General features: G+C 35.0%; 1 protein-coding gene across 1 annotated transcript in view; it reads left to right on the forward strand.

The window, feature by feature from the left end:
* TMPRSS15 (transmembrane serine protease 15) overlaps positions 1-22,112 on the forward strand; it is a 131,688-nt gene that overhangs the window by 64,748 nt on the left and 44,828 nt on the right. Inside the window, exons 14-17 of the mRNA XM_025380284.1 lie at positions 5,005-5,094; positions 7,603-7,728; positions 10,335-10,475; positions 20,699-20,809. Of these exons, the coding sequence (XP_025236069.1) occupies positions 5,005-5,094; positions 7,603-7,728; positions 10,335-10,475; positions 20,699-20,809 (468 nt within the window). The remainder of the gene's footprint in view (positions 1-5,004; positions 5,095-7,602; positions 7,729-10,334; positions 10,476-20,698; positions 20,810-22,112) is intronic.

The following is a 22,112-nucleotide window of genomic DNA, read 5'->3' on the forward strand; positions in this document are numbered from 1 at the left end:
TCTCTACCTCTCTTGAAATTGATGGCCATATTCAGCAGTGAAATTGATGGCCATATTCAGCAGAACTGCTTGCTTTCTATATCGTTAGTATGACTTATAGTGAAACCTGTAGCAAACTCCATATTAACTGCAAACATATACACTTGTATCAGTGTGTTTTGGGCTGTTTTATTTTGTTTTAACTATTTTACCTCTAAAACTAATAGCCTGAGCCAGGCACAGTGGCACATACCTGTTGTCCGAGCTACTCAGAAGCCTGAGACAGGATGATGCTTTGAAGTCAGGAGTTCAAGGCTGGAGTACACTACGATCATGCTTGTGAATAGCCACAGCACTCCAGTCTGGGCAACAGAGTAAGACTCAATCTCAAAGCAAGACAAAACAAAACAAACTAATAGCCTATGTTTTTGAGCTCTCATTGTCTGAATTTTTATTAATAACCAAATTTAGAGCACAGAGAATAAAAATCTGAACTTTATTGTTGCACATTTAATAAAAATATTTATATCAAGAATGATCACTGTAACTTGTTAATGAAAACATAAATTTTGGTAAAATGAACACAAAATTTTATGGAATATTTTACTTTAAATTACAACCTAAACTTTTAAAATGCTATTTGTAATACCAAAAGATTTGTGTATCTATTACAATAATGATGAAAAACAATAGCCAATTTTGAAAATTAGCCACTTTTTATATATTCAAACATCAGTCAATAGACTGTATTATTTCTCAAGCTACATCTATTAATTCTATCACATAACAATCAAAAATCTGTTTTTCCCATATTATCGTTTCTTGTTTTGCCATAAATATTTTTAATTAAAGCTGTGTCATTGTAGATGAAAGCTAGGCTCTTCTCCTTTCCACCTCTTAGTAAACACCCCTGCGTTAACACACATTTCATGGACATCAGAAGCTTAAGCATGGAGTAAAAATGACATGCATCAAGGAAAATACCTATCCTTGGCAATCACTTTGCCAAATACTGCATGTTATTTACATAGTATATGCAGTGAAAATCCCTAGTGGCATAGTAAGAAATTAATCAGAATACAAGTGTTTGAGAGAACAGCTCCCAGAAAAAAAAAAAAAAAAGAAGAAGGAATTTAACACTGTAAATGAATATAATTCCCTATACCAGACAGGCTATTTTACTCTCTTTCCCTGGCTGAGGATGTTTTACCTAATGGCACAGCATGACTGTGATATCTGGAATTACATTTCATTAATCTTTAGTTTCTCTATTAGAAGCACACGCCACATCTCTGCTAGATCAACACCACCATTAAAGTAAATTGTGTCGTCATATTTAGAATGACTTAAAGTGCTTTTACCAATTCTTTACAGTCATTTATATGCAGAGAGGAACTGATCTATTTTATCAGGCCAAGGATCAGAGATGTCTTATTGGTCAGTTATTTGATAATAAATTATAATTTAAATGCATTTCAAAAAGTACTTAAGTATTTTAAAGGGATGCATTTTCCAAGACTTGTGTTTAGTGGAGAAATCCTAAGTAAACTGCCTGCCTTGACAGTTTTAACTATTACACTTGACAACGTTTGAGTTCTTGTTATGTACTCATTAACATCCTACCTACTCATCTTTAAGTATAGCACACTAAGTGTTCAATTATGTCAAAATCCAATGCATTTTCCAAATCTCACCTATTTACTATATCAGGAATATAAGGTTTTACATTTTTTCCTGTTACTTGAGGATAAAATAAGAATAATGGTAAAAAATACAAAAACATTTTTTTAAAACCCACTATTGGCCACTGCTAAATTTGTGAAATAGGCAGTTACTTTTTCCCACTCTTATATCTGAGTGGAATATTTGTCCCTGCAGTTAGTTACACATTCCCTCCTTCACTGGTCTCATTAAGGATTAAAAGAAGTGTTTCATAGCAATGTAGAATTATTGAAATCAAATGTGCCATGTGTATGTAGAGGTTATAGGATTGTGGTAGACCCTTCTTCCGAAATCTTTGTAAATTAGTCATGATTTCCTGTTGAGAAGTTGCCCTTATTCTCCATTGTTGTTCTTTCTTTGGTTCACATGCCTTTCTCAGCACCCCGTGTACACTCTCTTCTTCCTTCTAGGTTTACCCATCCTTGACTTTACTTGTCAGTGTTTTCATCCACTGCCCTTTTTTTATTAGGTATATATGAAGTGCCAATTATAGAGACTCAATTTAAACCCTGCTTATGGCAGTGTGAACCGGATGGTGGAAATTATTCAAAGTTTAATCAAACCAATAGGAGACAGTAAAGTACCATGGGATGAGCTTGAGATTAACCACGATGAGGTCTTGACTTTGACACTAGGTGGCTGTGTATGGCATTAACAAGCAAGTGAATATCTGTAATTCTCAGATTTTCCATTTAAAGCTGAAATAATAATAGTAATTACCTAATCCGCAAGGTTGCCTTGAAAACCAGTACTAAGTATGGCAGGTAATGCAAAGGAACATTTCTTAAATTGTCTCTAATTTTACAACGATCCAAAAAATCCTTAATAGATATCTAGTTGTCTCCAAGACAACTAACTCAGAGCCACAATTTTCATCCAGCAGCTCCAACAAATCCTCCTCTTATGCACTGCATTCTCTCCCCATATGAGATAATATGCATGGAAACACTTTGCAAGCTTTGGTAAAACATTTTATTATTTTGATAAGTTCATCTGGGTCTAGACAAAGCTGGCCTTGGAAGGCATGTAGAACAGGATCATGCCCTATCTCTTTACTGAACAGGACAGGTTGGCAAGGATCCCAACACTGAGTCAGAGTAATTGCCTTCTCTCTCCCATCATATGCATCATGAAACTCAAATCTAAGCAGTGCGTTACATGTAAATTTTGAAGATGCACATGAATTTCAGGTGATTTACAGAAATAAGGCAGATGATATATGAAAGAGAAATTAAAGAAGAGGGTATGGCTATAGACCCTGTCATAGATGTACAGACACTTAATTATTCCTCCCATAATCTGATTTCTAGTTTATTGGGGGTAAATAATCCCAGTATTATATGCCTTTAATAATAGAAAATAATATATTTATTCCAGTTTTCTGCATTCTTCAAATTAGGTTACTTTTCTTCTTTTGGTCTTATTTTAAAACATAATAATGGTAACAAGAAGTAGATACAATTAGAATGTTTAAAATAGTTGTAGATTTTTTACATTACTTTAGAATTTGTTTCTAATAAATGAAACACCAAAGTATGTTAAGAATTTTATAAAGTTAATCTACCTACTTAAAGGGTCAGACTCTGAGCTGGAAGATCTGTGCTCTACTGTTTTAATAAATTTGCCTTACTAAGTTACCTGTCTCCACTCGGCTTCTGCCCAATATTGGCTACCAGATCAGAGCATTCATTAAGCAAATGAAGTTTCACTTTGTCGCCCTTTCCTTACTATCGATGTGCAGAATAGTGAAGCTTCCCCTTAAGACTACCAATAAATAAATAAATAAAAGGGAAAAAAAGGAAAATCAAGAATTGCAGAATTAAATGATTTACTAGCCTTTCTCGTTAGAGGGTGGTAAATATTGAATTTGTTTTATTATAAGTATTATATATTGTTTTATTATAAGTATTATAAGTATTGAATAAGTATTGAAAGTATATTCAATACTTTATTATAAGTATTGAATAAATATTGAATTTGTTTTATTATAAGTAAACATTTTCTACAGTAGGGATTTGATACTTTAGTTTATGAAACCTATTTATAAAAGATATTTGACAAAAAAGTTCCTTTGTACAAATAATTTTAGGGGAGTGCTGTACACTATCATGCTTTCTTGAAGATTCACAAGGGCCTTAAGAATACTAAAGAAATTTTGAATAGTTCTTATCTATTTTTTTTTAAATTTTCTTTTTAACTTTTAAGTTCAGGGGAACAAGTGCAGGTTTGTTACACAGGTAAACTCGTGTCATGGAGGTTGGTTGTACAGATTATTTTATCACCCAGGTATCAAGCCTAGTATTCACTACTTATTCTTCCTGATTCCCCTCCCTCCTACCACTCTCCACCCTCCGAAGGGCCCAGTGTGTGTTGTTTCCCTCTATGTGTCCATGTGTTCTCATGATTTAGCTTTCACTTCTAAGTGAGAACATGCAGAATTTGATTTTCTGTTCTTACGTTAGTGTGCTAAGGATAATGGTCTCCAGCTCCGTCCGTGTCCCTGCAAATGTCGTGATCTCATTATTTTTTATTACTGCATAGTATTCCATGGTGTATATGTACCACCTTTTCTTTATCCAGTCTATCATTGATGGCCATTTAGGTTGATTTAAGTCTTTCCTATTTTGAATAGCACTGCAATGAACAAACATGTGCATGTGTCTTTATAATAGAAGGATTTATATTCCTTTGAGTATATACCTACCTGGTAGTGGAATTGCTGGGTCAAATGGTATTTCTGTCTTTAGGTCTTTGAGAAATTACCACACTGTCTTCCACATAGTTTAACTAATTTACATTCCCACCAACAGTCTATAAGTGTTTCTTTTTCTCCACAAACTCTCCAATATTTGTTATTTTTTGACTTTTTAGTAATAGCCACTCTGACTGGTGTCAGATGGTACCTTTTGCAAATTATGCATCTGACAAAGATCCAATATCCAGCTTCTATAAAGAACTTTATATGAAAATTTACAAGAAAAAGAAATTTACAAGAAAAAGAATAAACAACTCCACAACAAAGTGGGCAAAGGACATGAACAAACACTTTTCAAAAGATAACATACGTGTAGCCAACAGTCACATGAAAAAACTCAACATCACTGATCATTAGAGTTCTTTTCTATTTAATCTATTAAGTATTTTTCCTTTACTTAAACTGCAACATTTACCCTTACATGACTAAAATTTACTTGTCAAAATTTGTATTCTAAGAAATGTAATTGAAAATTCACTGGCATATGGTATTAGCTCTCTGAAATACGCATTGTGTTACTAATGATTTCCCATTGCTTTCCTTTTCAGCGGACTGTGGAGGACCTTTTGAACTGTGGGAGCCAAATACAACATTCAGTTCTATGAACTTTCCAAACAGCTACCCTAATCTGGCTTTCTGTGAGTCATTTCTTTTCCAGGTCATCAGAAACAAATCTCCATATGAAATGTAGATCTCCCCTTGGCACAGCAAAGTAGATTATCAATTTGTCAAACATGGGTACACCTGTCATGTCTACCTATAAGATTGCTTAATATAACAACAAAAATAACAATAATTCCTAAATATATACAGCATTGGTTTCATGCCAGGCACTGTGTTAATGCCTAATATACATTATTTCATTCATTTCCCACAAGAACTTCTTAAAGCAGGTGTCATTATTATAATTCCAAATTTAGAAGTTGAATAACAACAGTGAGAGAGCCAGTGTTACTCCAGACACCGCTTTCTAAATCACTTTCCTTGTCTGTGCATATAATGTCTACAGTGTGTTTAACAAGTTTGCAATTTCAAAGGAGAAAGACAATGGAAAGTATTAAAAAGTAAAGAACCTGTTGTAGCATTCACACTTTTTGCAAATATACACTGGAGTCAATAAAGCAGATAGCTACAGCAATGTAATTATTTCCAGTATAAAAAATAAAATTATAAGAAAGATCACTAAAAATTTTGTCTAGAGAAAATAGTTTGCTAAAACTGCATAAAGACTACTTCTAGGTCAATGTTCCTAAATAGAGAAACTCATATAGAGATACATAAAGATTGGGTTGGAGATGCAGATTCCCTAGCCCGTCCTACAAAGGTTCCACTTCAGGAGTTTGGGTTGGGAAACAAGCATCTTTCCATGACCATGCCTGGTTAAGACCACTAAGCTAAATGGAGAATTCTGTCAATGAAAGAAATGCCCCAGTGCTGGGGAAAGTGTGTCGTCAGAAAAAGCCAACCTTCTTCCTTCAGATGATCAAGAGATAAGAGAGCATCACTTTTATAGGTGCATATACGGTCAGTATTGTAGACAGATAACTCATCCCCCAAAAAATAAATAGCGACTAATTTAATTTGACTTGTTTGGGGAAGCAGAGTTATCTCTGCTTCACACTGAAGACATCTTTTAAACGTCATTTGAACAAAGTGATAATCTGAAAAATCCAGCGAGCAGTGGAACATTGAAACAATTTGGAGAAATTTATTAAATTTAAATGTATTTGTTTATTTGACAAATGTGTATTCAATACTTTATTTCCTTAGTCTGAAGTAAGTAAAGAAGACACAAATGTAGCACAGTATAGATGGTGACTCAATATGTTGTCAGGCACAAAATGTCCAAAATACTGTTATAATAAGGGTAAAGGCAGGACTCTGTGGAGAGACGTGGAGAGTCCTTGACATACCAAAGTAGGAGACAACTGTTTCTTGAATCGCCAAGAAAAATTAAATAATGGTAATGGGTAAAATTAGAAGTATGAAGGGATTTTGCACCATGTTATGAAGTTCGAATTCCATTCTGAGAGCACTGGGGAGTTCTTTGAATAGTTTACTGGAAAATGGCGATAAAAAGGAGCTTGCATTTTAGATCAGAGATCGATGGTAAGGTATAAGAACCATCAGCATCACCAACTGGGAGATGAGAGACTATAGTTATTTGAACTCTTGTCATGGTGGCAAAGGACATTGAGAAGTAAATGGGATTCAAAGGATATAGGAGGTAGTATTAACAGGCTTCGGTGATTGATTGGATGTGGTAGGAGAAAGGAGGTTAAGGAAGGTGCTGAGGTTTCAAGCATAGAGAACTGTGAGTGGGTGATTAGTAGTGCCACTGAGATAGGAAGGATAAGATAAATGAGTTTGCAAAAGAGATAATTCTACTTTTTCTTTAGAACATGTTGGATTTGAAATATGTACAGCCATAGACAGTAAATAAGTAGATAAATTTGCCTGCATTTCAAAAAAGTGCAGAAAATAAAGACTTAGAAATTGTTACTATATAAATATAGTTATATTTCTTAAGAGTGAATGAGAAAACTAATAGAGAATGAGAGAAGAATGGCCTAGAAAAAAATCTGAAGGTTAAATCATTTCAGAAATCAATAAAAACAAGAAGTGTTTATTGATGCTGTTTGTCTTGTTTCATTTTGTTTTTGTTTTTTTAATGAACTAAATGTAAATAAATGCAGAAACTTTTAAAATAAATATTAAAGCTTACTTTTCCTATAAATTGCATTTTAATTACCTAATTTTCTTCTAAATTTGATCATGGAAAATTAAAAAAATAAAACTATAATTTTGGTATCTTTTGATATTCATAAATGTTATATTGTACAGGTAAAATAATATTTGCAAACTTTGATTAAAGTATTCCATTTCATAAAAATATCAATTATACTAAATAATTTCAAATTTAATTGAAATATTACTATAAATATTACTGAATAAACCAATATATTTTCTCACCAAAAAAAAAGTAATGAAAGGAAAAAAGAAACACCTCAAAATATTGATTTTCATGAAATGGAAAAAAAATTTTTTTTAAGTTATTTGAAATTCTCAAGAGAGTGAAGAGAGTGAAGCTTTTAAGAGAAATCACCAAGTGTGTTCCAAATTAAATGTTACTTCTTACTTTTAAGGTGTTTGGATTTTAAATGCACAAAAAGGAAAGAATATACAACTTCATTTTCAAGAATTTGACTTAGAAAATATTAACGATGTAGTTGAAATAAGAGATGGTGGAGAAGCTGATTCCTTGTTCTTAAGTAAGTCTGCAATCTGAATATTGTAAAGGTTGTGTAGCTCAAGATGTTGTTCTGATGGAAACAGCATTTCTTAATAAATGTAATCACTCTTTTACAACTTGCAAAATGAAAATATAATAGTAAGGTGGCATAAGTTTATGTGGAGCTTACAATATAGGGCATATTTAAAATAGTGACAACATAATATTTTTCTTGAACGTTCTTCACAAAGCAGGACTAATTATTTTCACTTTTTAAATTCATTTTTAATTTTCATGGGTGCATAGTAGGTGTATGTATTTACGGAATACATGAGGTATAGGCCTACAATGCATAATAATCACATCCACGTGAATAGTGCATCCATCACCTCAAGCATTTCTCCTGTCTTTGTGTTACAACCCAGTTATGCTCTTTTAGTTATTTTTAAATGTGCGGTAACTTATTATTGGCTGTGGTCACCCCATTGTGCTGTCAAATACTAGATCTTATTCATTCTAACTATATTTTTGTATCCGTTGATCATTCTTACTTCCCCACCATTCCCACTACCCTTTCCAGCCACTCGTAACCATCATTCTACTCTCTATCTCCATGAGTTCAACTATTCTGGACAATATTTTTGAGTCATCAGTTCCTACCAGCTGGTATTAATCGACTACCACAAGCACTACACATTGGAGACTAGAAGCGAAGGACACCCATTATGTAGTTCTCTTTATATGTACATCGGATGTCCAAAGATAACTATTAAATCAGTTTTTATTTTACTTCAAACTACTCAAATTGTGTTGTTATACAAAATTTTTTAATGAGTTTTACTTTACATTTTATTATTACTTTGGCTGTGTCTCTAGTACTAGCTGCTTCTGTATAGGTACCTGAGAATGCTTCAAAAATTGACCAAAGTTTATTTCTCTTTTTTATTTATCGATTATTTTTAAATAAGCCTAGGGAGAGTGTACTACTGTAGAGGAAATTTTTGTGCTGTTACAGAGTGTACTATGATAGAGGAAATTTTGTGTATTCTATAGATCATAGAATACATGCTAACACACTAAAAAGTTATCAGTCAAACACATGATAGCTAATATGTTATTTAACTACCACCATTTTGTTGTTGCTGTTGTTGTTGTTGAGATGGAGTCTCGCTCTGTCACCCAGGCTGGAGTGCAGTGGTGCGATCTCGGCTCACTGAAACCTCTGTCTCCTGGGTTTATGCAATCCTCCTGGCTCAGCCTCCTGAGTAGATTGGATCACAAGTGCCCGCCACCATGCCCGGCTAATTTTTTGTATTTTTAGTAGAGACGGGGTTTCACCATGTTGGCCAGGCTGGTCATTTTTAAGAAAAAGGTGTCTCTTGATAAGTCACACATTAAATAAAGATGCTCAAATGATCCATTTTGATGAATGAAATGATACAACTAAGAAGTGTTTTATCGCCCCCCCCCACCCAAAAAAAGTGTTGTATCTAATTGTGCTTTGGACTTGTATTCATCATTTATAGTAAAATCTGATCTGTTAGATATGCAATCAGGGTACAATCACATGAATGCTGCAACTACTCAATGAAAACTCCAGAGAACATTTTCTAGAGTCATCAAGGGACAGTGTGGTGGGGAGGGTTCCCCAACATTTTCATCAGTCAGCCCTTATGCAGAATTCTGCAGCAAAATCTCACAAAGTTATAGAGTGTGAGCTTCCTGGGTTTTTGGGAGCCCAGGATTTTGGGAGTCACACATAGAACAAATAAAGAAAATTTTGTTGTGATTAGAAGGTTGGAAAGAACTGAGGAATCTGAAATTTGGTTCTTTTATACATATATAAAAAATCTTAAATAGTATTCTCATTTTAGATCAAATTATTCTTCAAATAAAAATTTCAGACTTCTCATCATCTAAAAAAAATAAAATGTGTCATTTCACCTGTTAATAGTTAAACAAATCATTGAAAAGTAAATAAGAATTCCAGAAAGATCTCTGAGTTATTGTTTTAAAATTTGTAGGCAGGAAGGTCTTTTAAAACTGAATCACTTTCAGGGCTTCCCTTATATAAAACTTTTTAAAATAAATGTAGTTTTTAATTAGCTGAAATATAGTAAAGAATGTTTTATTGTTTATGAAATCCCCAAAGCCGAGGGATTAAGGGGAAAATGTTTAAAAGCCACCATGCAGTTAATATTCTCAATCTCTAAACAATCCATCCTTCAGATTAGGTTTATGATTCAACACACAAAAAATACTGAATATGTTTGGTTAACAGTTTACTAAAGGTGACTATAAACTCCATTGTTTTATAAAGATCTTTATAAGTAGTCATTTATCTGGGATACCATGAGCTTTGAATAGCAGTGGTACTAAGTCAGATATATTATAAGTAATTCATCATTACATTATAGAGCTGCACAAACCTCAAGTAATATCAAAAAAGTTTAAAGAGAAGTTGGCTTTGTTGAAGAGTGTTCAAAATGTAAAAGAATATATGCGTTCATTTACTTATGGCTGCTCTATGAGCGAGCCATGTAGCATGTAGCCCTATGTCCGGCAGATGGAACTGAGATGTGGGGTACATTTCCTTCTAGATCCAAAGGATCATTTCACTGATTGCCTCATTTTCCTTTGGAACAGCTGTGTACACAGGGCCTGGCCCAGTAAAGGATGTATTCTCTACCACCAATAGAATGACTGTGCTTCTCATCACTAACGATGCGTTGGCGAGAGGAGGGTTTAAAGCAAACTTCACTACTGGCTATCACTTGGGGATTCCAGGTAAGAGACCATAAATCACACATTGCGTCATAACTTTTGGAGCAAAACAGCAAAGGTATACAGAATTTCAAGGCCAAAATCATGATTTTAATGCTTTCCTTCTGTGACACTCATTCTTCCTCATCTTAATGAAGATTATCTTTCCTCCTTTACATCTGTATCACGATTACCTAAGTTTGTTCAAAGTAGGAAGTCACAAAAGTTTTTAGCAGACTTACTTGGACCTCTCTGATGTGTAAGGAGTGTTGAATTTTGTTCACTGAAGAGAGCCATGTTAAATGTTAAAAGTAGGATACTTGACCCTGTAAGGAAGGAACACTGTCATGTTTCCCATGTCAAGAACATTTTCAGAAAGCAAAGAAGGAAACAGGCAAGAGAGCTGTTGGCATGCCAACAACATTCAATTAAATAATTAACATCATTAACTTATTGGAGACAACCGGAGTAAAGCACTGCAGTGTAGGAATTTAATGCTATTTGCTGGCATGCCCAACCCTCCGACACTGGGTGTTTTATTATATCCATAAAATAATCAACAAGAGCAAACAAAATAGTGGCATGTTCATCATGGATATATGTATATGTATATATATATATATATGGATATATATGAATATGGATATATATATTTATATATCTAGTATTTGCATATATTTGCATTCAGCAGTCTGCAAAGAAATTTTGCAACTTGATACTCCCCTTGGACTATGATTTGTCTCATAGAACTGCCCAACAACTCAGTGGTTCTCTCCAGGTGCAAATATGTTAGAAAAACAGAATATATGCTACTTCCTACATCTCTCTTTCTCTTTCATAGGAAGAGAAATATTTGTGGAATTGATGTCTTACACTTGAATATCTAGAAAAGAGGTAGGATTGGATAGTTTGTCTTCATCTGGCCTATTAGCTAATACAAAATCCAGCTACTATTAGGTTACGTTTATCTTTGTTCCTCCACTCACAACTGGCCAGGACTTTTGACACCATCCCAGAAAGCTGCCTGCTTTAATCTTTATGGCAAAGAATTAAGGGGTCTATCATCTGGCCTGAAAATGAGCCACAACTGGTATTATCCATGCTACTTAGATAGAAGTAAGTGGTAGCTCAATTGATTAATCTGGATTTTGTGACTGATTTTAGAAGCCACTCTACTTACAAGCAACAGTGACATGGATCAATAAAAAATAATTAGTAAACACTTTGAGATCTACACAAAATTATAATTTATCTTATCATGGAGTACACTAAAAAGAATAAGTATGGAAAATGACATGATTTTGTTAGGTAAAGAAGAAAATACATTGAGATGCAAATATCAATAGATATGTATTTACATAAGTGTGTGGGGGGGAAGAATTTAACTTAGAAGAAAATTTGATCATTGCTTTAGAAAATGTTAATCAACATAATTTTTAAAATGTCATCTTGAATTGAATCACTGATTTTTTTTCTTATTTTATTGCTGATGATTATACTATAACCTTGTTTGTTTGCCAATTATTTTGTCTGCTATTTCAGTTTCCTTCTCTTTGTGGTGAACCTATTATTTTAATTTAATTCAACATTTGAGTTATACTTTTAAAGTATAGATGGGTGATGGACATAGATGAGGACATTTTGGTAGTTAATAATCGAGCACACTTGAGATAAAACAGACTGGTTATGTAATGTTCAAAAAAAAGCTAAATCTTTCTTACTGTTATATAGAAAGTAAATTAGTTAATAGCAAACTTTAGATGACAGAAAAACACAAACTGTTACCACCAATACCTTTATATGTAAAATTATGACCCTAATTTTTTTAATTATTATATAATGTTTGGGTCCTGATAGAATAGTCTTTGCACAGTACTGGCTCCCACAAGTGACGTCACAATAAAGTCTCCTCTCAAGAAATTTGGAAGAAGGTGGCCATCTTTGGCCAGAGCAATTTTCTGTGAAACTCTGCCATAATTAGATCTTTCTGACTTAATTAGAGGCCTTTGTTAGCAGTGTGAACCACCTAGTTTTCTGGTCTATTGCACAATTATTCAGAACCTCTTCTGCAGAACACACACATTTCCACAAACATTGCTGCAGGAAAGCATGATGAAGAATGAAAAAACAATAAGTAAAGAAAGATGGAAACATATGAGAGTCTGTAATGGGCATGCAGGAAAAAACACCAAGCCAAATTTGCAAATAATAAACATTCCTGAAATTGAAAAAAAAAAGCAGATCAAAACTAATAGTGAAAGATACAATGAAAGAAAAATTATACACTTTTTGAATCTGAATAAAATTACCTGAAAAATCATGAAGCCTTAGCGTGTTCAGTAAAAAAGATTAATAAGCAGGAATCAGTGTTATACAACTTTCTATGTGAAGTTTTAAATTTCAAGAGGGAAATTTTTCTGAAAAAATGTAGCAGAATAAATAAAATTATTTCTGTAGGTGTTGAAAATAAGATCAGTTTTATATTTCACTCAATTATGAATATTAAAACAATGAAGTAATACTGAAGTAATATTTCTCATGTTTTAAAGAGAAAATCCCACGACTAAAAAATATACAAGGGTCAATAACTCCTGTATTTAAATGTAGTAAAATTCTGTACTCTCTTCTGCAAAGTATCATAAAACAGAGCAAGTAAATATCTAATGCCTAGTACTATTCTACTGGAGGCCATCCTAAATTTTTTTCAAGAATTCTGTCAAGGAAACGATTTTTGAAAGAAGTGTTATACTTTTAAAGGAATTGAGATAAATAGTAAAACCTGAAGTAATTGAGGTTTTACAAAAAATACTGTGCTCTAACAGATAGGGGATTAGATTTATTGAGGTATCCAAACAATTGAAATAATTATAGGTGATTTGGTTTGGCTCTGTATCCCCACACAGGTCTCACCTTGAATTGTACTAATCCCCATGTGTTGTGGGAGGGACCCGGTGGGAGGTCACTGAATCATGGGGGTGGGTTTTTCCTGTGCTGTTCTCATGATAGTGAATAAGCCTCATGAGATCTGATGGTTTTACAAAAAGGAGTTTCCCTGCCTGCTGCCAGGTAAGATGTGCCTTTCTCCTCTTTTGTCTTCTACCATGATTATGAAGCTCCCCCAGCCATATGAAACAGCCAAGTCCATTAATTCTCCTTTTTCATATAAATTACCTAGTCTCAGGTATGTCTTTATTAGCAGCGTGAGAACAGACTAACAGCACAGGACATTCCGCCATCTGCAAAAGTGAAAGCATCTTGAAACAAAATTTTAAGAAAAGGTAGATCTTTAAATTCCTATTTTAAATTGAAAATGAGAAGGGAGAAAAGACTTGAAAAGAGGAAAATGGATTGTCAAAAGGAAGATGGAGACAGATCTCTTTCATCAAAAGTTACAGTTACAGTTTGTTTAAATTGTGTTTTATGGACTGATAATAATTACACATGTTTATGGAGTATATGTAATATTTTAATACAAGCATATAATTTATAATCATCAAATCTGGGAAACTGAAATATTCTTCACTTCAAACATTTATTATTTCTAAGTGTTAGGAGCATTCCAAATTGTCTTCCCTAGTTATTTTGAAATATACCATAAATTATTGTTAACTATAGTCATTTTTTTGTGTTACCAAACACTAGGTCTTATTCCTTCTATGCAACTCTGTTTTGGTACCCATTGAAACCCTTCTTTATCCTCTCTCCCCAGTACCCTTCTCAGTCTCCGGTGACCACCATTCTATTTACTATCTTCATGAAAGCAATTAATTTAGCTCCCACCTATGAATGAGAACATGCAACATTTGTCTTTCTGTGCCTGGCTATTTCACTTAACATAATATCCTCCAGTTTCCTCCATGTTATTGCACATGACAGAATTTCATTATTTATTATGACTGCATAATATTCCATTGTGCAAAGGTATCATATTCTCTCTCTGTCTTCATCTGTTGATGGACTCAGGTTCACTGCATAACTTGGCTATCAAGAATAGCGCTGCAATAAACATAGATGAGCAGATATCTCTTTGAGATACTGCTGTTCTTTCTTTTCATTTATTTCCTGTCTCAGATTCTTATAATGAAACAAACACAACATCAAAGACTTTAAAAAGCATTATAAGCAATTATGATTCAAGATCAAACTCAAAAACAGAGCACAATCTATTTCTCTCAACGCAAAAGAGACACCAAGTTTATGGTGCATAGATTCTTTATATTTCTTTTGCCTACAGCTAGATTCCATTTAGTACTGTTACATTAGTGTGTAATGTATTAAGTTATTTTTAAGGGAAACTTCCCTTGATTAAAGCTAGAATGGAGTCTTCAATGCCCATCACTGCATGATAAATACATGGGGAATGTGGTTTCACTTGCCTCCTAGACATAGGGCAGATGCTGCTGAGAAGTGAGTAATGGAATGATTGAGTTGTCATCAGCACCGTCTGCTTCCGTCAAAATTATTTTTTATACCCAAAGACTGAAAAGCAATTACAGAATCAGGGACTTGGCTGTGGAGGCTAATCAAGCTGGTAAGGGAAAGTGAGATTGGACACACATCCTGGGACTTTACTTTGGTGGTTCTTTTAGAAAAAAGTATAAATGGGCATCAAACATCGTTTTTGCTTCCCTTATCTTCTGGAGATATTGTAGGGACACCTTCCAAGACATTCAGTTGAAATTTAATGTAATTGTATAGTGTATTTTTGTATCTTATTTTCTTTGTACTATGTTCCTAACATTTCCATTTCTATTGTAATAAAGTATATGTAATAGAGATTTATGAAGATCTGTCTCCTATAAATGTCCCCTTAATGCTCTTTTCTGATGCTCAGAGTCTTAACGATGGAATTCAATAGTGTTTATCAGGCAACTGTGGAAGTGGCAGCTGATTACAGTGGCAGCTGAGGCTTTGAGCCCTCCCCAGATTGTGTGGCACGTGCCTTAGAGATCAATTTCATTCTGTTTTAAACCAAGCACATGTTGACTAAATGAGGCAACGCTACTGGAGACTCCATAAAAGGAGATGGGGAAATTCAATTCTTAGCAATATTTCTTTTTCTCTCCCTCACCATGGGCATAAAACTATCGGAAATAAGATTTCAGAGTCCAGAGAGAGTTAAACTGTTGGATTAAAGACTGCTTAATGAAGCTGAACTGTTGTATGTTGCAAAGAATCAGAATCCAGTTTATGCATGTAAGGAAAATTTTCAAAGAGCTTATTTATACTTCTCAGATTTTATAATTTCTGTTCAGTTCAGTAACAATGCAATTTTCCCCATTCAGCATTTTTTCATCCAGTTCATTCAGCTTGTAGAAACAAGTTATTATTTTTCTGGATTCATAGAATATAACCCTAACAGCTTCAGCTAGAGCACAAAAATGAATTACATTTTTTAGATATTTATATGTTATCAATTAAATTTTAATTCAGATAGTTGTCGGTTTCCATTCAACTCACATGTGATTTTCAAATTAAATATTGCCCAGCTACATTAATAAGAGGGTAAAATTATCAGTAAATTTATCTGTGATTAAATCATTGTCATTAAGAACTCATTCTCTACATAGTGATTTCAATAAGCTATGAAAAATGTAATAAGATAATTTAAAAATAAAGAGTGGTGACTAACATTCTGTAAGTATATTAATATAATTGATCATGGATATGTAATTCATGCTGTCAACTTTTTAAATAAGGTTTATTAAAATATAAACTTAAGACACAGTATCTGAACACAAACACTTCTGCCTACATTTAAGGCTTCCTGTTTTCTAAAGGAAAATTAATATCTGAGAGATAAAATATAGAGTCAAAGTATTAATGCTCTCTTTAGAATCTGTAATTATCTCTGCCCATTTGTCATCTCACTAATCTGGTTTAAAAATATGTTTGTGAAACAAATTGTTAATTACATTTTCAAGAACCTGCGTAATAGCATTATATTCAGAGATATGTAACCAACTTTTCTCATAGTATAAAGATTTGTAGAAACAACTAGCCATGGCTTTCTAAAAATATTTTCTTAATGAGGTAACTCAGATTTCAGTTGAAAAAATACAGAATTCTTCAAAGTTTAAAGTACAGCCTACAAATAGCTCCGATTATTATTGTAAGATCCTAAGAGGAAAGGATTAGTTATGTTTTCATATTTATTTCATTATTCGTAGGGAGAAATAGCACAACTAGCACATGGAGTAAGAATGTTAACTTTAAAAATATCAGTGAAAGGCCGGGCATGGTGGCTCACGCCTGCAATCCCAGCGCTTTGGGAGGCCGAGGCAGCCGGATCACCTGGGGAGTTCGAGACCAGCCTGACCAACATGGAGAAACCCTGTCTCACCTAAAATACAAAATTAGCCCGGCGTGGTGGTGCATGCCTATAATCCCAGCTACTTGGGAGGCTGAGGCAGGAGAATTACTTGAACCCAGGAGGCGGAGGTCTCAGTGAGCCAAGATGGCACCATTGCACTCCAGCCTGGGCAACAAGAGCAAAAAAACAAAAAAAAAATCAGTGAAAAATATATTTTTTTACTGTTACTGTTTTTACTGTTAAAAATATTATGTACTGCATATTCTCTGTATATATATTGTTATGATAAGCATACTTCATTATTTGTTAAAATGTATTCTCCTGACATACCTAAGACAAAAGTAATAGTTACTTCTGTTGACAGTCAAAGAAACTGAGCCTCAGAAAGACTAATGTCTTTGCCCAAGGTCAGAGAAATAGTAAAAGAAATGGCTAGGCCAGGCGCGGTGGCTCAAGCCTGTAATCCCAGCACTTTGGGAGGCCAAGATGGGCAGATCACGAGGTCAGGAGATCGAGACCATCCTGGCTAACACGGTGAAACCCCGTCTCTACTAAAAAAATACAAAAATCTAGCCGGGCGTGGTGGCGGCCCCTGTAGTCGCAGCTACTCTGGAGGCTGAGGCAGGAGAATGGCGGGAACCTGGGAGGCAGAGCTTGCAGTGAGCTGAGATCTGGCCACTGCACTCCAGCCTGGGCGACAGAGCGAGACTCCATCTCAAAAAAAAAAGAAATTGCTAAATTGTACCTTCAACCAAAATCATATTACTTTAGGGTTTATGTCTTAACCACTGTTGAAATTTAAGTAAATTATATTTTCATAATTCATAAAATTGATTTTTTTTTCAAATCACTAGAATTACTATCAACCAATTATCTTAAATTTTAAACTTTATTTGGAATCATAGTTTTAAAAAGTGCTTTATATTACATCGACTCTATTACTAAGCTTCATACTTATTTTGAGGCATATCAATCTTTTAACATACATTAATTTACTGTATGTTTAAAAAATACCTACTTATTCCCTGCTTTGTGCCAGACACTTTGCTAAGCCCTGGACATACGAACATCAGAAAACAGGCTTTATGGGTACTACAGCTGGCATATTGTATATTCAGTTTATAGAATGACTGACCTCAATGACAATATAAGCAAAACAAAAGATTCATTTGTCTTTATTTTAATTCAAATCTCCTTTTTCATCTCTGGATATTTCAGGCAGATCTCTACACTTTTTCAGTTACTTCCGCTGTTAAATCATTTTATCTGAGTAACTTACACTCACTTTTAAGTATTAAAATGAACAGTCAAGTATAATGTCGACACTTTTATATTATCTAATTCAAAGCTTCTTTTGTCCCTCAACTCAGGCACAGACCTTGGCCTAATAACTTAAGGCAGAGGAGGGTGGAAATACTGTCTTTTTTTATTTTATACTTCTTTTTTTTCCTCTTCTTCCCATAGTTCCAACGTTGGAAGATAGGAAGTTTGTTTGTTTGTTTGTTTGTTTGTTTGTTTTTTACCATCGTAGTTTTCATTTGGCAAATACCAACTTCTGGCCAAATGCTAGCTCTGTTGTCAAACAGACTTGTGAGCTCTTTGGAGCATTGTTTCACCAGCCCTGGACTATTGTACTGTAGACATGGGTAGTACAGCTCCTAAATAATCTCTTATAACCCTGCTCAGCTCCAAATCCCTAATCCCCAGGTTCCATTCCTCCAATTTTTGTGCTAGAGCCAGACTTCTCTGCCAGGCAGTTGCCATTTAACCACCTTTCCAGTGTCCACCTTGCCAGCTTTCTAACTTCTGATTTCATTTCATGGGAATTGATCACTAATCTTTATTTACACAGCTATCTGCCCACAAACTTCAGGAAAATAATGTCACTGTCTCATTAATCTTTTCACTATACTTCAGTTTATCCTGGTATTTATCAAAAACCAGGGTAGTGAAATGGATTTATTGGGTTTCACTACACAACAAATTTTATGTTTGTTGTATATTTCACTACCCAGCAAATGTTATGGAATATAATGGGATGGGATGGGATGGGATGGGATGGGATGGGATGGGATGGGGTGGAATAGGATAGGATAGGATAGGATAGGATAGGATAGGATAGGATAGGATAGGATAGGATAGGATAGGATAGGAATTAATAGAACAGAGTAAAGGTAAATTTTAATTTAGTTACACACACACATACACACACACACACACACACACATTGATGTGTATCCTAGAATTATTACTTAAAATCTGTTTCATGCTAATGTCAGAGTTTTTAAAAGTCTGAAACCCCTAGCACTAGTCCCATGAAAGCCTGGTCCTTGTGGTTATGCAGTGTAGCCAACTTTTGGCCAGAGAGTGAGATGCTGACCTTGCTTCTTTCAGGCAACTCAATTAGGAACTGATTCTCTTAGGGCACCCCACACTTGGTTTGCTGGATGGCCCCACTCCACTTTCCCCCATAAAAATACCCCCCCAAATACTCTATTCAATATTTTTTAGAAAAATACTCTAATGCCCTTTTATTAAAAAGCTGAAAATAGCTGATGGATATTGATAGTTGCTGGACTACTTTTGGTCTTTTTTTCAATAAGTGTGGTATGGCTAAACTGAGTCCCTCTCTTTAGAAGTATAACAGTATTTGTCAGTACTCTCAGATGTGAGTCTACAACCTAGATTCTAAAAGAGCAGGAACAATTTCTTTCAAGTGTCATTATGTTTGGTCCTCATAAATTCAGAAAGTCTCCATGGATACTTCTATAATTTGTTTCTGAAATCATATTAACCTGAATTGAGTCTCCTTGAAAGCAGTGTAATAGTAATGTTATTGTATTGACTAGTAGACACTAATAGTTTTCAAACTACAAGCTTCCCTTTTCTTATTTTTATCAAGTGCTTTTGCTTCCCCATATGATTGTTCATGTGCCATGTAGGGCATGAGACGCTGAACCTCTCCACACCTGACAACCATCGTCATTGTCAGGGAACCATGTGGCCCTCACAGAGTTCCTACTCTCCTTCCAGCACATAACTGTACCTTGTAAGCCATAATCAGAAAGTGCTAGAAGAGGGAAGCAAACCTTTCTCTCCCAGTGATACGAGGGCTCTCCCAGAACAAAACTTTTAAAGACCAAACAATCTCAGGAAACAGCAGCAGCTACTTCTCGATAAGGAATGTTTCCAGTAGGCCTCTTTTTGCACAACAAACTCTGGAAACAACGACCAATGGCCTCCAGATCTACCCAATTTCTTCTTTGCACAGCCTTTTCGTTTACCTTTTGTGTCTCCACGTGCCAAGCACATGCCCATGCCTCCAACACCGCTTTAATTATTTGGAGCTCTATCCTCAACTTCTTTTCACATTACAGATACCGCAAAGTTTCCGTTTCCTTGTGACTACTCTTTCCTGCCTGACCACTTTTAATTGAGCCCTCTGTTTCCAACCCAATCCAACTTTGATCCCACCAACAGACAACTTCCACATTTCTTTCTTACAAAGGTTTGGAAGTATCATTTGGATGGTGAGGCCAGGGGACCTCTCTGTGATTGAGTAACAGTTCAGTGGTTGTTGCTTGTATGTTCGTTTGGGGTGGAGGAGTTTGTTTATTGAAGAGATACTAACCAAATTATGAGGAAGAGGTGAGTTGACCTCTCAGCCACTTCTTAGAAATTCCCTGAGTTTTGCTGTAAAGAGATGTCTGAGGTTTCATCCATGCTCTTCTAAAGCGACATAAACATCAGCTTGGGAACTAATTCTGAGGCATTCTGAACAACCAAGTAGATGGTGTTTCTCAGTATCAAAGCTGGCTCCACCTTGTGCTGTGGCAAAGGACTCATGTTTAAAGGGGAGCAAATGGGATTTGTACTCCAGAATCATCCATTTGTGTTTTCTTTATCCTATACAATAACCATTCTTTCCCCATAGAGCCATGCAAGGAAGACAATTTTCAGTGTAAAAATGGAGAGTGTGTTCCACTGGCAAATCTCTGTGACGGTCATCTGCACTGTGAGGATGGCTCCGATGAAGCAGACTGTGGTATGCCTTATTTTTAGGAAAATACTTTTATGACTTTAGCCTCTGCCTTTGGATTCTATGGTGTAAAAGAAAGATTATAAGTGTGTTTATTAGGACCTGTTTTGATGCTTTGGAATGAGAACATCTCATCTCTGAGATGATTTTAGCACCTCGTCCCCATCTGGTTAGGAAAAAAGTTAATACGCAGGCCTCAGTTTATTGTTTGTTTCAATTTGGCCACACTTACTAACTGTAATTCTAGAGCAACAAATATTCATATATAGGAAGCCTAGAATATCACAGAGACAGCATTCCAAACCAAGCAGGCTAGCACCATGCATATTGGCTACTGTGTTCTGTTTATTGCCCACATTCAGAGGTACGTGTATGCTTACTTATAAGTCACTTTCTCCCACTGCCCTGCTGAGTTTTCAGTCCAACTCCCCTTCCAGACCTCAATAACATTGTGAGTAATGGATACTGTTATTATGTCTTTTTATTTCTAAGCAAATTTTTAACACTTACATACTATGCATCATGCACTGTAAATAAGTTAAAACAAAAAAATCTACAATAAGAATTAGCTATAATTGGCCAGGCCTGTAATCCCAGCAATTTGGGAGACCGAGGCAGGCAGATCACCTGAGGTCAGGAGTTCATGACCAACATGGTGAAACCCTGTCTCTACTAAAAATGCTCAATTAGCCAGGCATGTTGGCGGGTGCAATCCCAGCTACTCAGGAGGCTGAGGCGGAGAATCGCTTGAACCTGGGAGGCAGAGGTTGCAGTGAGCCAAGATCGTGCCATTGCACTCCAGCCTGGGCGACAAGAGCAAAACTCCTTCTCAAAAAAGAAAAAAAAAATCAGCTATAGTTTACCCATGAGGAAACTGTGGCTTGGAAATGATAAGTGGCTGCCAAAGTTCACACACCTAGTAAGGGCCGTAGCTGTTTTTGAACCTAAGTTTGTATAATTCTATAGTCACTGCTCTTAACTGTTGTCATAATAGGAGAAAAGGGTAAACAATGTAGCATTATTTTATAGAATTACAACATAGTGTTTGTAGGTAAGACAATAATTACTGATGTTTTCCTCCCTTGATTAACTCTCTTAACTTGGTCCAGTCCCTACCTGGCCACTAATGGTCTTAAAAGTCTGTTCAAAATGGTTGTAAAATGATGAATGAGATGATAGAAATCAAATTGTATAAAAGCAAGTACAAAGAAAAGAGTACTTTTTGGTGGGGCGGGAATTCCTAAAGTAATCTCTAAACTTGAGTTTCTGTCTTTCAGAAGCTAAGTTTATATATATTGTTAGGTATACT

The sequence above is a fragment of the Theropithecus gelada genome, chromosome 3 (assembly GCF_003255815.1).
Source record: "Theropithecus gelada isolate Dixy chromosome 3, Tgel_1.0, whole genome shotgun sequence".
NCBI lineage: Eukaryota > Metazoa > Chordata > Mammalia > Primates > Cercopithecidae > Theropithecus > Theropithecus gelada.